This window comes from Oryctolagus cuniculus, chromosome 9 (assembly GCF_964237555.1).
Source record: "Oryctolagus cuniculus chromosome 9, mOryCun1.1, whole genome shotgun sequence".
Classification (NCBI taxonomy): domain Eukaryota; kingdom Metazoa; phylum Chordata; class Mammalia; order Lagomorpha; family Leporidae; genus Oryctolagus; species Oryctolagus cuniculus.
In genome coordinates, this window is record NC_091440.1 from 101,603,627 (window position 1) to 101,616,027 (window position 12,401).

At 47.2% G+C, this 12,401-nt stretch overlaps 1 protein-coding gene across 1 annotated transcript; it reads left to right on the forward strand.

Moving 5' to 3' along the window:
* The first annotated feature begins 244 nt into the window (after nucleotides 1-244).
* On the forward strand, nucleotides 245-11,747 carry AICDA (activation induced cytidine deaminase). Its single transcript, XM_051851025.2, has 5 exons — nucleotides 245-354; nucleotides 6,649-6,796; nucleotides 9,383-9,653; nucleotides 9,905-10,020; nucleotides 11,013-11,747. Exons 2-5 carry the CDS (start codon nucleotides 6,656-6,658, stop codon nucleotides 11,064-11,066), a joined length of 582 nt encoding a protein of 193 aa, XP_051706985.1. The 5' UTR covers nucleotides 245-354; nucleotides 6,649-6,655; the 3' UTR covers nucleotides 11,067-11,747.
* The last annotated feature ends 654 nt before the right edge of the window (nucleotides 11,748-12,401 follow it).

A 12,401-nucleotide genomic window follows, 5' to 3' on the forward strand; every position in this document is an offset into this window, starting at 1 on the left:
GTCTATTGCTACCGTCTCCTACTTTTTGTTACCTGTGATTCAGGGACTGGATTTTCAGAGACGCAGCTCTGAATGAACCTAAGCATGAAGCAGAAGTGCTACCAATCACCTAACCTGTGTGATCTGCTTGGACAGCCCCACCCACCTTCACGCACCCAAATGAGGAGGAAGGCTGTTGGGGTACCTGGTGGTGGTGATGTTGTCAGGGGAGGAGCCCTGAGGGAAGCTCAGATTTGAATGTCAGGGGCCCTGCACTGTCAGACAGAGGCAGCAAAGCAGCCTGGCTTGAGGCAACATTTCCTTGGCCTAAGACTTTCACAGCCCAGAAGCAACCCTGGATCCCGAAATAAACAGGTAAAGAGGCAAAGTCCTCCTGGCTGACTGCACTGTCTTTTCTCTCTGCAAATCTGAGCCAGGGACTGGTGGCTGTCCCTTTCTCTCCTACCACTTTCTGACTCACCGAATCTGCTGGGTCAGCAGGCAGATAATTTTTTTTTTTTTTCTGAATCCGTGTCTGTCATTAAGTCCTGTTCAGAGTTTCCATTCTCTCAGCCTCATTCTGTCTGCTCCATACTTCTCTCGATATGTGTGATTATGCATAACATCCTGACGCGTTGTGAGATTTCTGCTGCAGTTAGAACTAGTTTATGGTGACAGCGCTAACATAACTCATCTTTAAGGACTCAAATCAAGAAAAGCTCATAGCAATCATGCATTAAAATCAGTAGTGGGAATTTTCATAATGATTTTCTAAATATTCAACAATAAAACCATTTGAAGACCAAACTTTCCTAGGAGAGGTTGCTGAAATAATTTAACCATGTAAGGAAATGTGTACTTTTCTAAAATGCCAACATTTCTAAATTAGTGGCTTGAAAGCCATTATGATGTTGTTTATTATAAAGAGGAAATTTCATTCCAGCAAGTTATTTAATGCTACAGCTCCATGTTGGGCAGTTACTGGCATTTTTTTCTATGTAACTGATCTTTCCACTTCTTCAGATGTGGCGTAATCGCTTCTTAAATGGGGATTTTGTATGATTTTCACGAAGTTTTCCAATGCAGTGTCTGACAGCATATTACTATAGAACTTACTCTATTGTTCCTGGTATGATTACCATCAATCCATGAAGAGCATTCCTAATCCAGGTGCCTTATCTCAATTTAGTCCTTTTACAAAGAATTTGCAGCACAGAGTTAAGATTTTAAGGGTAGATTAAATATTCTTAAGAAAACTTTTCTGGAAGACGATGTCTCGTGTCCCTCAGTTTACAGAGAGATCTTGAAAACTGATCCCAGGTCATTTTTCATAGTGTAGTTTTCCATGAAACTTCTGAAGACCTCCTCCTATACATGGACTTCAAAATGCTTTGCACCAAAATAAACACAACTGTTAAGTTCATTTCCACGCACTTATTGAAGTCCCCTGGCATAAAACCTGGGGAAGGGCCTGGTGGACACAGTTGTACGTAACAAAATGCAAAGCAAAGTCAGCGGTGGAAATTCAGAGAAAGACAAGTGGGCAAGGATGGGACTCAAGAGGAGGAAAGGGTGGTGCAGAGTTGAGGAAGACGGAGTCAGCAGGGCTCCTGAGAGGGCGAGGAGATGACCTTGTCTGGCTTATTTTTAACCCGGTGCTTATGGTCGGTGTAGCTGGGGACGCGGCTCATGTTCTGCCTCAGGAGGCACAGCTGTCCAGAGCAGCTGTCAACCTGCAGGCCAGAAATCGGCCCCAGCAAAACCTTTCCAGCTCACAGGGGACGACAGGAGAACAGGGCGCTGGAGACCGGTCCTGCCTACAGCTGGGAGCGCAGTGACGGAGCAGGAAAGTCCATTCCCGGGGCCGGAGCGGGATCCTGCAGCTGGTTACACTCAAGTGGCACCTTGAGGCAGAAACAGGGCAGATCCACTGCGCCTTCACCTGGGAGTGGGCCTGAGAGTCACGTGACGCCCTTCCTCTCTGCACTTCCTGCCTCCTGACGGCCTCTGTGATACTCACCCCCTCACCCATCCCCCTGTCCCCGCCCCCCGCATCCACAGTGCCAGCTCCACAGACCAGGGCCATAGGCTAAATGTGTTTAAAACTGGGCCCCAAAGAGAGAGCTTTTTCCCTTTCTCTTCTGTATTAAAATTAAGCATCTATTATGTTGGGCTTATATGAGGTGCTTTAAAAATCTCACGGGAAATGGAATTTAAAGATAAGTTTATTCCATGCAAGATATTTTGATATCCATGAACAATTTTTTCATAGACTTGTCACATGCATGGATTTTAATTTTTTTGCACCAAAATAGATGTATCTTTTAATGTTATTTTCCATGAACTTTTTCAAGTTTCTTCTTATATGCTAAGAGTTATTTTATGCTAATTATATAATAGTGGTGGTGTTATAGTGAATATCACAATAAATTATTAGCATTTAAAAGTAAAATCAATTCTTATTGGAACTTTGTTAGTATTCCCTTTTGATACCTGTCAATTATCCATTTTAATTTAAAAATAATATGGTTGACTAATTTTTCTATTGTTTGATGTACATAAAATGACAGATCTAAATCCCAGCCTCAAGGTGCTTCCCAGTAAGTGTCATGTGTGCAAAGGGAGACGTTCAAGTTGAAAAAGCTATGATGGACTCTTGTCCTAAATTAGCTACTTGATAAGGTTGACATTTTGTTACCTAACTTTTATTTATTTTAGATTTTTTAGAAATATTTGTATATTTGAAAGGTATAATGCAAGAAAATGAGAGAATCTCTCATCTGCTGGTTTACCCCCCAAATGGCTGCGACAGCCAGGTCTGGGCCAGATTAATCCCAGGAACAAGGAGCTCCCTTACTCCCTCACGGGTGGCAGTGGCCTAAGCACTTAAGCCATCCTCTGCTGCCTTCCCAGGTGCATTAGCAGGGAGCTGGATTGGAAGTGGAGCAGTCAGGACCAGAACCAGCACTCTGATATGGGATGCCAGCATTGCAAGTGGTGGCTTAATTCAATGCACTGCAATGCTGGCCTCAGCAGTTAACTTTTAAGATTTATTTTATTTATTTTTTGAAAGTGTTTCAGAGATGAGAGAGAGACACAGAGAGATCTTCCATTTGCTGGTTCACTCCTCAGATGGCCACGATGGCCAGTTCTGGGCAAGGCCAAAGTCAGGAGCCAGGAACTTCATCTGGGTCTCCCATAAGGGTGGTGGGGACCTAAATACTTGGGCCATTTTCTGCTGCTTTTTCCAGGCCATTAGCAGGGAGCTGGATGGGAAGTGGAGCAGCCAGGACAAGAACCACAAACATACGGGATATCGGTGTTTCAGACAGCAGCTTTACCTGCTCTGCCACAATGCTGGCTCCCACCATAGTTAGCTTTTAAAGTCGGGGACGAGGCCGGCACTGTGGCATAGCGGGTAAAGCCACTGCCATATAGGCGCGAGTTCAAGTCTCAGCTACTCCACTTCTGATCCAGTTCTTTGCTGTGGCCTGGAAAGCAATGGAAGATGGCCCAAGTCCTTGGGCCCCTGCACCCATGTAGGACACCTAGAAGAATCTCCTAGCCCCTGGCTTCAGATTATTGCAGCTCCAGCCATGGCGACCATCTGGGGAGTGAACCAGTGGATGGAAGACCCCTCTCTCTCTCTCTGCCTCTCCTTTTCTCTCTGAGTAACTCTGCCTTTCAAATAAATAAATCTTTTAAAATAAATAATGTCAGGGACAATCACTTTAATAAAATATCAATTCTTCAATTATAAGAGGTCTTCAAAAAGTTCATGGAAATGTCTAATGTGAAAAAATTGTGCATAGATTTAAATTTTTTTGCATCAAAATAAACATCTTTTAATTCCACAGTACCTTTAATTCACAGTATCCCCAAAGTGGAAACTATCCAAATGCCCATCACCAGGTGAAAGAGTAAGCAAAATGCTCACGTCTGCGCCACAGGACGCATTCTGCAGGAGAAGGGAATGAGCTGCGGATACCTGGGTGAATCCCGGTCATTACGCTAAGTGAAAGAAGTCAGACATGGAGGAGGACATGCTGCGTGCTTTATATAGCATTCCAGAACAGGAGAAGGAATTAATAGTGACAGAGAGCAAATCAGGGATTGCCTTGGCTGCTAAGAGGGATAAAGAATCCATGATGGGATGGGGGCAGTGCCCTGGAAATGGTCTGTGTCCTGTTTGCAGGAGCAGTGTGGGGTGTCTCCATCTGCCAGTATTCATACAATCGTATGTTTTAAATAGATGAAGTTTACTGTATGTAAATTAAACCTCAGTGTCTAAAAAAACAAAAAGGTGAAAAAGGTTTCAATTCTCTTGCCAGAAAACGGTATTCAAATTCCTGACGAAGCCTTTACTTTACAAATCCTCTGCACTTCTCCCCCACACCAGTAGGTGGCAGCACTGTCTCCAGGAATTTGATAAATACATTTCTGGAACAGACTAGGGAGAAAACCCAGACACCACTCCAGCTTTAATACCAACCACACTGTACAGCTTGTGCTATTATGTTCACAGCTGTAACAGCAACTCGGGTTACCCAAGAATATTCCCACACATTTGATTCAATTTAGTGCTTAAGATACATAAGACACCACTAAGACCTTGAAAACAAAAAGAAACAGCAGACATTCCCTGCTTGTAAACCATGTGCCACAATACTTATCTTACTGAGCTCAACAAGTAGCAGAGTCCAGAGTCACACATGAAATGAGCATAATCCCAACCATGGAAATACATATCTACAGAAAAAAAATAGAGAAGACACAAAACGAATCTTTTTTTTAAGAGAGAGAAAGAGCAATTCTTTCATCTGTTGGTTCACTCCTAGGCCGGGTTGAAGCCATGAACTCCATCCAGGTCTCCCATGTGGGTGCAGGGGCCCAAGCACTTGGGACATCTTCCACTGCCCTCCCAGGAACATTAGGAAAGGCTAGATCAAAAGCAGAGTAGCCAGGACTTGAACTGCCTTCTAACATGTGATTCAAGTGACCTAACAGGTGACTGAGCTGTGCCAAATGCCTGTCCCCTTAAAAAAATTCTTTAATACTTTAAAATTGAAACTTTGTATTTTTCTGTAGTATTCAAATTTGACGATGATGATGCATTGCTCTTATACATTAAAAGTATATTTATGGGGGCTGGCACTGTGGCATAGCAAGTCCTGGCTGCTCCACTTCTGATCCAGCTCTCTGCTATGGCCTGGGAGGGCAATAGAAGATGGCCCAAGTCCTTGGGCCCCTGCACCCACTTGGGAGACCCAGACGAAGCTCCAGGCTATTGGCTCCTGATTTCGGATGAGCCCAGCTCCGGCCATTGTGACCATTTGGGGAATGAACCAGTGGATGAAAGATCTCTCTTTCTCTCTCTCTCTGCCTTTCTGTAACTCTGCCTTTCAAATAAATAAATAAATCTTTAAAAAAAAATAGAAAGAAGGAAAGGAAAACCTAAAGACGCCAGGAAACTTGTTTGTATGCCTAGGTTTGATGCAGATGGCCACTGGGTAGAAATGTGAGTGGACAGACAGGTGTGGTGTGTGGAGTGGACTGAGGAGGACACCCAGCAGGGCCTCTTGTGTGACATCCCATCTGGAACGAGGGCCTTCCAGGAAGAGGGGACAGAGTGACCTTTCTAGGTTTTATGGCTTTTCTGGGAAAGAGAAGCTCCAGTTTCTGTGACACACCTTGGGGAAGAGGAATTCTAGTTTTACAACTCACTTGAGGGGAGAAAGTGGGACAGGTGGCCGCAGGAGGGCAGGAGAAGATTCTGCGGCCTTCCAGGCTCCCTTTGTTGACAGCACTCAGTCCGCCAAAGTACTACACTGCACCCCAACAGAATCAACAGTTTAGATGATTCATGCAAGCTGAGAGAGAAGAAAGAATCAAGGGTGATTGCTGGCCTCTCGGCTGCTTCCCCAGCTATGAAGCTAGGCCAAGAGGCAGCTTAGGGCAGTGGGCAGTTCAGGGACACTGTTCTGACCAGGTAGGGTTTGAGGTACCTACAGGACACTTAGGTAGACACAAGAGGGAGCTTCTAAAAAGACAATCATGGGATGGAGGAACAAGGGTTTTTTGTATTTTTAAGATTTATTTTAGTTATTTGAAAAAAGTGTGACAGACAGACAGACAGAGAATCTTCCATCTGCAGCTTCACTCCCCAAATGGCTGCAATGGCCAGGGCTGGGCCAGGCCAAAGTCAGGAGCTTCATCTAGGTCTCCACACAGGGGGCAGGGGTCCAAGCACTTGGCCATCTTCCACTGCTTTCCCAGGCACATTAGCAGGGAGCTGGATTGCCAGTGGAGCAGCTGGGACTTGAACCAGTGTCCCTATGGGATGTGGGTTTCACAGGCTGTGGCTTAACCTGGTACGACACAATGTTCGCCCCTTGAAACAAGTTTGTAATTCCAAGTCACCAGCATTTAGAAGACGGCCATGGGTTCCTCCTGGGTCTCCCCCAGTGTTGGCCTCAAACATGAGCAAGAGGAAGAGCCTGTGGTGGGTTCCAAGCTCAGGAGGTCTCAGGCATCCAGCAAGGAAGCAAGGGTGTAGTCTGTGGTGTAATTAAAGTCACAGTCAGCTTAGAACAGCAACAGAGCTGAAGGGAAGCCCAGCGTGATGGGAGGATGGCCTGCCTGCATCTGTTCCCCCCCTCTCCCCCACAGCCTTTTGATGAAGCAGAAGAAGTTTCTTTATCACTTCAAGAATGTCCGCTGGGCTAAGGGCCGGCACGAGACCTACCTGTGCTACGTGGTCAAGCGGCGGGACAGTGCCACCTCCTTCTCACTGGACTTCGGCTACCTGCGCAACACGGTAGCTATGAACGTGTGCTTCCCCGGTGGTTAAAAGCTAACCTGTGGTCGCTTTAGGCCACTGGCTGCAGGTCTGACTTCCAGCCTCCTTTGCACGTGTGTCTCTACCAGCTTCCTCAACTCCTCTTTCTTTTCCTTTCCATTTCACATGTCCACGCACCCATGGTAGGCATAACCCAAAGAATAGTGTCCTCCCCAGCACGCTGGGCACCCTGGTGGCACGCAAAGCATTCATAGCCAAAACAAAAGCCCACACACTTTCCTCCCCTCCCCTCGGCATCTGAATGGCCTTTGAGACTAAGGTAAGAGCACGTGGGAGACCTGGAAGAAGCTCCTGGCTCCTGACTTCAGATTGGCATTTATGGAGTGAACTAGAGGATGGAAGATTTTCTCTCCATCTCTCCCTCTCTCTGTCTGTTAACTCTGCCTCTTAAATAAATAAATAACTGCTTTTTTAAAAAAAAAAAAAAGAGTATTTCTATTTGGGGGGATGCAATCAACTTGTTCAAGCAACATTTTATTTTTCCTTTTTAAAATGGCACTTTTGTGTTCATTTTAAAGGTAGAGAGACAGAGACAGAGATCGTCCGTCCTCTGGTCCACTGCCCCAAACAGCTGAGGCTGGGCCAGGTTGAGGCCAGGAGCCTGGAATTTCATCTGGGTTTCCCGTGTGGGTGGCAAGGACCCAAGTACTTCGGCCATCACTTGCTGTCTCCAGGGTGCACGTTAGCAGGAAGCTGGATTGGAGGCAGAGCAGGGACTCAGCCTCAGACACTCAGATTGGGGTGTGGGCATCCCCAGCAGCACTCTCTCGTAACCGCTCATCCACAGCACTCACCCACCAAGCAAAATTTCAAAAGTGAGAATCAAATTTTGTCTTTAGGATTTTTGAAAATTAAGGGAGAAGCCGGTGCTGCGGCTCACTAGGCTAATCCTCTACCTAGCGGCGCCGGCACACCGGGTTCTAGTCCTGGTCGGGGCGCCGGATTCTGCCCCGGTTGCCCCTCTTCCAGGCCAGCTCTCTGCTGTGGCCAGGGAGTGCAGTGGAGGATGGCCCAAGTGCTTGGGCCCTGCACCCGCATGGGAGACGAAGAGAAGTACCTGGCTCCTGGCTTCGGATCAGCGCGGTGCGCCGGCCACAGCGCGCCAGCCGTGGCGGCCATTGAAGGGTTAACCAATGGCAAAGGAAGACCTTTCTCTCTGTCTCTCTCTCTCACTGTCCACTCTGTCTGTCAAAAAAAAAAAAAAAAAATTAAGGGAGAAGAATTTGGGAAAGACGAACTCTGACTTAACTCTGTTTTCCAAATGATATCTAGTCCCTCCTAGATCCCTGTGAATACATTCAACACAGAGAGCCCTAGAAAGCTCAGAAAAGCTGACTGATTCACTGTCTCAATCTTTTAGCCTGAGAGAATCACATTTCTAAGATACTCCATCAAAATCCAGATTGGCGGGCTTAAGCCTCTCTCTGTGGATATCTCCCCCATCACTGCAGGCTATGACCATTAGTGTTGGTGGAACCCCACCCCGTGGGAGAAATTCCAGAAAGCTCATGGGAAATGCAATTAAAAGTTCATTTTGCTACAAAACCCACTTGAAATCCACGTAAGCAAGGGATCTTCAAGACATTCATGAAAAGATACAACATGAAAAAAACTCTGCATGGATTTCAAAAGTTTCGCAGACTTTCTGCAGTGCCCTGGTATTTTCCTTTGCAATCATCGTTACTTTACACTCTCATCTCTTTCCTGTTTGGTGACACGCTGCCTTCTATTTATGGAAGAGTTTGGTTTTAGCAACACTTTCACTTACCTCTCAGTCAGTGCTCACCACAGCAGCACCTTCACTCGGGAGGAAGTAGAAGAAACCAGAGTGAGGTCACTTGGCTAAGCCCTGTGAGTAATGAAGCTGGGAAATGGAGCCGGGGTCTTCCCACCCCAGGACCAGGGACTGGGGCAGGACCGGTGAACCTGTCGTTTATAATTCACTACTGCAGCTAAGATCACGATCACAGAAACTATAACATGAAAAAGCTGCTTTGCACTTGCTTTTCGCCCTAGCAGTGTCTAGAATTTTCTTACAACACCACGTACCTGTGTTCCAGTCCCAGCTCCAGTCTCAGTTCTACCTTCCTTCTAGGACGCACCCTGGGAGACGTTAGGTGGTGGCTCAAGCCTTTGGGTTCCGGCACCCCCATGGGAGACCTAGATTGAGTTCCAGGCTCCTCCTGGCTTCCTCCTGGCCCAAGCATGCATTTGGGGAGTAAACCAGAGCTTGGGAGCCCTCTCTCGTCTCTCTCAGCCTTTCAATTAAATAAAACGAAACACAAAATTGTAAAGGGATCCTCACAAACACAAACGAATTCTCTACAGAGGTACTGCAGTGCTGTTTGCTCCAGACTCTTCCACCCGTCTCTCCGTCCCCGCACAGGCACACAGAGAGGCGCTAGAAAGGGTTCTCGCCCAGCACTTCCTAGCGCACTATTTTGAGCGAGGATCGTTAACGGCAAGCATTCCGAAAGACCACTGCGGGAGAGAAAGCCCATCGAGCTACCCGCAGGACAGCTCAGACCTCTGCTCTCTCCCCAGAACGGCTGCCACGTGGAATTGCTCTTCCTCCGCTACATCTCCGACTGGGACCTGGACCCCGGCCGCTGCTACCGCGTCACCTGGTTCACCTCCTGGAGCCCTTGCTACGACTGTGCCCGGCACGTGGCTGACTTCCTGAGAGGCAACCCCAACCTCACTCTGAGGATCTTCACCGCGCGCCTCTACTTCTGCGAGGACCGCAAGGCCGAGCCCGAGGGACTGCGGCGGCTGCACCAAGCGGGCGTCCAGCTCGGCATCATGACCTTCAAAGGTGGCCAGGGTGCTGGGCGTGGCTGGCGTCGCCGATGGGAGGGGGGGCCCGCCGGGATGAGGGCGGAGTGGGGTTGTGGTCACCTTTGGGGTCAAATTATTGACTGAAACCGAGGGTAAGAAATTGGTAGCTTGAAGACGAGGCCCTGGGGAAATGAGAAGGCAGGGCTAGAATTTTTCTGGTTTCCCCACTTTGGGGCCTGAGCTTATCCTCTACGCCCTCCCCCCACCCCTCGCCCGCCCTCTTTAAAGATTATTTTTACTGCTGGAATACTTTCGTGGAGAACCGTGAGAGAACGTTCAAGGCCTGGGAAGGCCTGCATGAAAATTCTGTCCGCCTGTCCAGACAGCTCCGGCGCATCCTTCTGGTAAGAGGTCCCCTTGCTCTCCCCTTAGGGTCTTCCTTTCTCTGCTATTTTTGGGTCACTCTCACTTATGCTCCAGTGAGAACTGAATTTCTCCTGGAATTCAGTTTCTCTGTTGTTCCCCAGTTCAGAGTCCTGTGTGAGGATTTCTTTCCTTCTCTCTCTTGCTCTTCCATGGCTTCGCGTGTCTTCTGTCTGTCAGTCGCTGCTTGGATTCTGTTTCTTTCCTGGTCAGAATTCTTGCCTGGGCTGGGCATTTGGCACAGTGATTCAGGTGCCATTTGGGACGTCTGCATCTCCTAGCAGGTGACTGGGTTTGAGTCCTGACTCCAGCTTCCTGCTAATACACCCCTGGGGAGACAGCAGGTGATGGCTCAAGTACTTGGGTCCCTGCCACCTATATGGCAGAGCTGGATTGGGCTCTAGGTTCTTGGCTTGGACTGGCCCAACCCCAGATGGAAGATTTGTTTGTCTCTGTTCCTCTCTGTGTGTGTTTTCATGCCCTTTGAATAAATAATAATAAATTTAAAATTCTCTGTTAAAGGTTTATCTTATTTATTTGAAAGACAGAGTTACAGAATGAGGTAGAGACAGAGACAGAGAGGTCTTCATCTGCTGGTTCACTCCCCAAATGACCACAATGGCTGGAGCTGAGCCAATCTGAAGCTAGGAGCCAGGAGCTTCTTCTGGGTCTCCCAGAGGGGTGAAGGGGCCCAAGGACTTGGGCCATCTCCCGCTGCTTTCCCAGGCCCATTAGCAGGGAGCTGGATTAGAAGTAGAGCAGCCAGGACTCAAACCAGCACCCGCATGGGATGCTAACACTGCAGGCGCCTACCCCAAATTTAAAACTTTTTAAAGCATTCTTTCCTCCCCCATCCCCTTTTCCTATTCCCTCCCAATTTGCTTACTTTCAAAATGTTATAAAGCCATCCATTCAGTTTAGAACCCCGCCCTGCCAACTCAATGTTAATGTTAACTTCTCTCTTTCTTTACAGCCCCTTTATGAGGTCGATGACCTACGAGATGCGTTTCGTACTTTGGGACTTTGATCGCAACTTCCAGGAACGCCACACACAATGAAACCTCTCTTCTGAAGATGATGGCTAAAAGAAAAATCTTTCAAGTCTTCTCTGTTTTTCTACTTCAGCTCTCACCTTCTTAGAGCTTAGGAAAAAGACATTTCTATATGACTCTAAACATACCTGTTCTTGAAAATAGAGAAGGAACACAAGCCTACTAGGGTAATGCTACACCTGTTGCTGTTTGGAATGCAACATCTTCCCTTACTGGGAACAACAGAATAACAGAAGCTGGGAGCATCCTAAGGGGTCAATGTCCTTTGATTTTTAGGTGAGATGAAAGCAGAAAGTAGATCCTAACAAGTGTGGTGAGAGGACTACATGTGTTTATTTCAAAATCCTTTGCTGTATGATTCACGGGAGCTGTCAGTGGTATTAGTGATGTATTTTTCTACCCTTCCTCCGGGGTTCACTTTCAAGTAACACAAACTTTTCCATCAGGCTGTGATTAGGGAACCTCCTAATGAGAGAAGCTGGGTGACTCAACTCCAGACCACGTCTCCCAAGGATTAATATCCAAGCGTGTGCTATGTGTCTAAATAGTCTGCTGCATGCTTTCACGTTTGGAGGTTAGAGGATTTGGAGTGGGAGGAGGTGCATACAACATGTGGTCACTTCAGGTTATAGTAATAAAGCATCTTTAAAAATACATCTGGGGGCCGGCGCCGTGGCTCACTAGGCTAATCCTCCGCCTTGCGGCGCCGGAACACCAGGTTCTAGTCCCAGTCAGGGTGCTGGATTCTGTCTTGGTTGCCCCTCTTCCAGGCCAGCTCTCTGCTGTGGCCAGGGAGTGCAGTGGGGGATGGCCCAATTCCTTGGGCCCTGCATCCCATGGGAGACCAGGATAAGTACCTGGCTCCTGCCATCGGATCAGTGTGGTGCGCCGGCCGCGGTGGCCATTGGAGGGTGAACTAACGGCAAAAGGAAGACCTTTCTCTCTGTCTCTCTCTCTCTCACTGTCCACTCTGCCTGTCAAAAAATTTAAAAAAAAAAATAATAAATAAATAATAAAAAAAAATACATCTGAGGACTGTGAAGAAGGCACTCTAATGTGGCCTTTATGCCTCGTACCAAATCCTCTGGAAACACAGACTTTTAAAAGAAGTCCGTAATTTAGAAACACCCATAAACTTCACACATACTACTTAATGAACACTTGGGAGGGAGTTACTTGAATATTGACAAGAGGAAGGTCTATTATCTCTGGCGGGTTTTTTAACCTTAGCAATTCCAACCAGCTCAAGGTTTTCTTCCACTTGTATAGGTATGATCCTTCTCCTGAATATATAGCTGTGAGAGAGTGTA

Excerpts from the sequence above, each read along its gene's own strand:
- AICDA (XM_051851025.2), top strand. The coding sequence starts at position 6,656 with ATGAAGCAGAAGAAGTTTCTTTATCACTTCAAGAATGTCCGCTGGGCT. Across the intron at positions 6,797-9,382 it reads TCGGCTACCTGCGCAACACG|AACGGCTGCCACGTGGAATT; the intron begins GTAGCTATGAAC and ends CTCTCTCCCCAG. Across the intron at positions 10,021-11,012 it reads AGCTCCGGCGCATCCTTCTG|CCCCTTTATGAGGTCGATGA; the intron begins GTAAGAGGTCCC and ends CTTTCTTTACAG.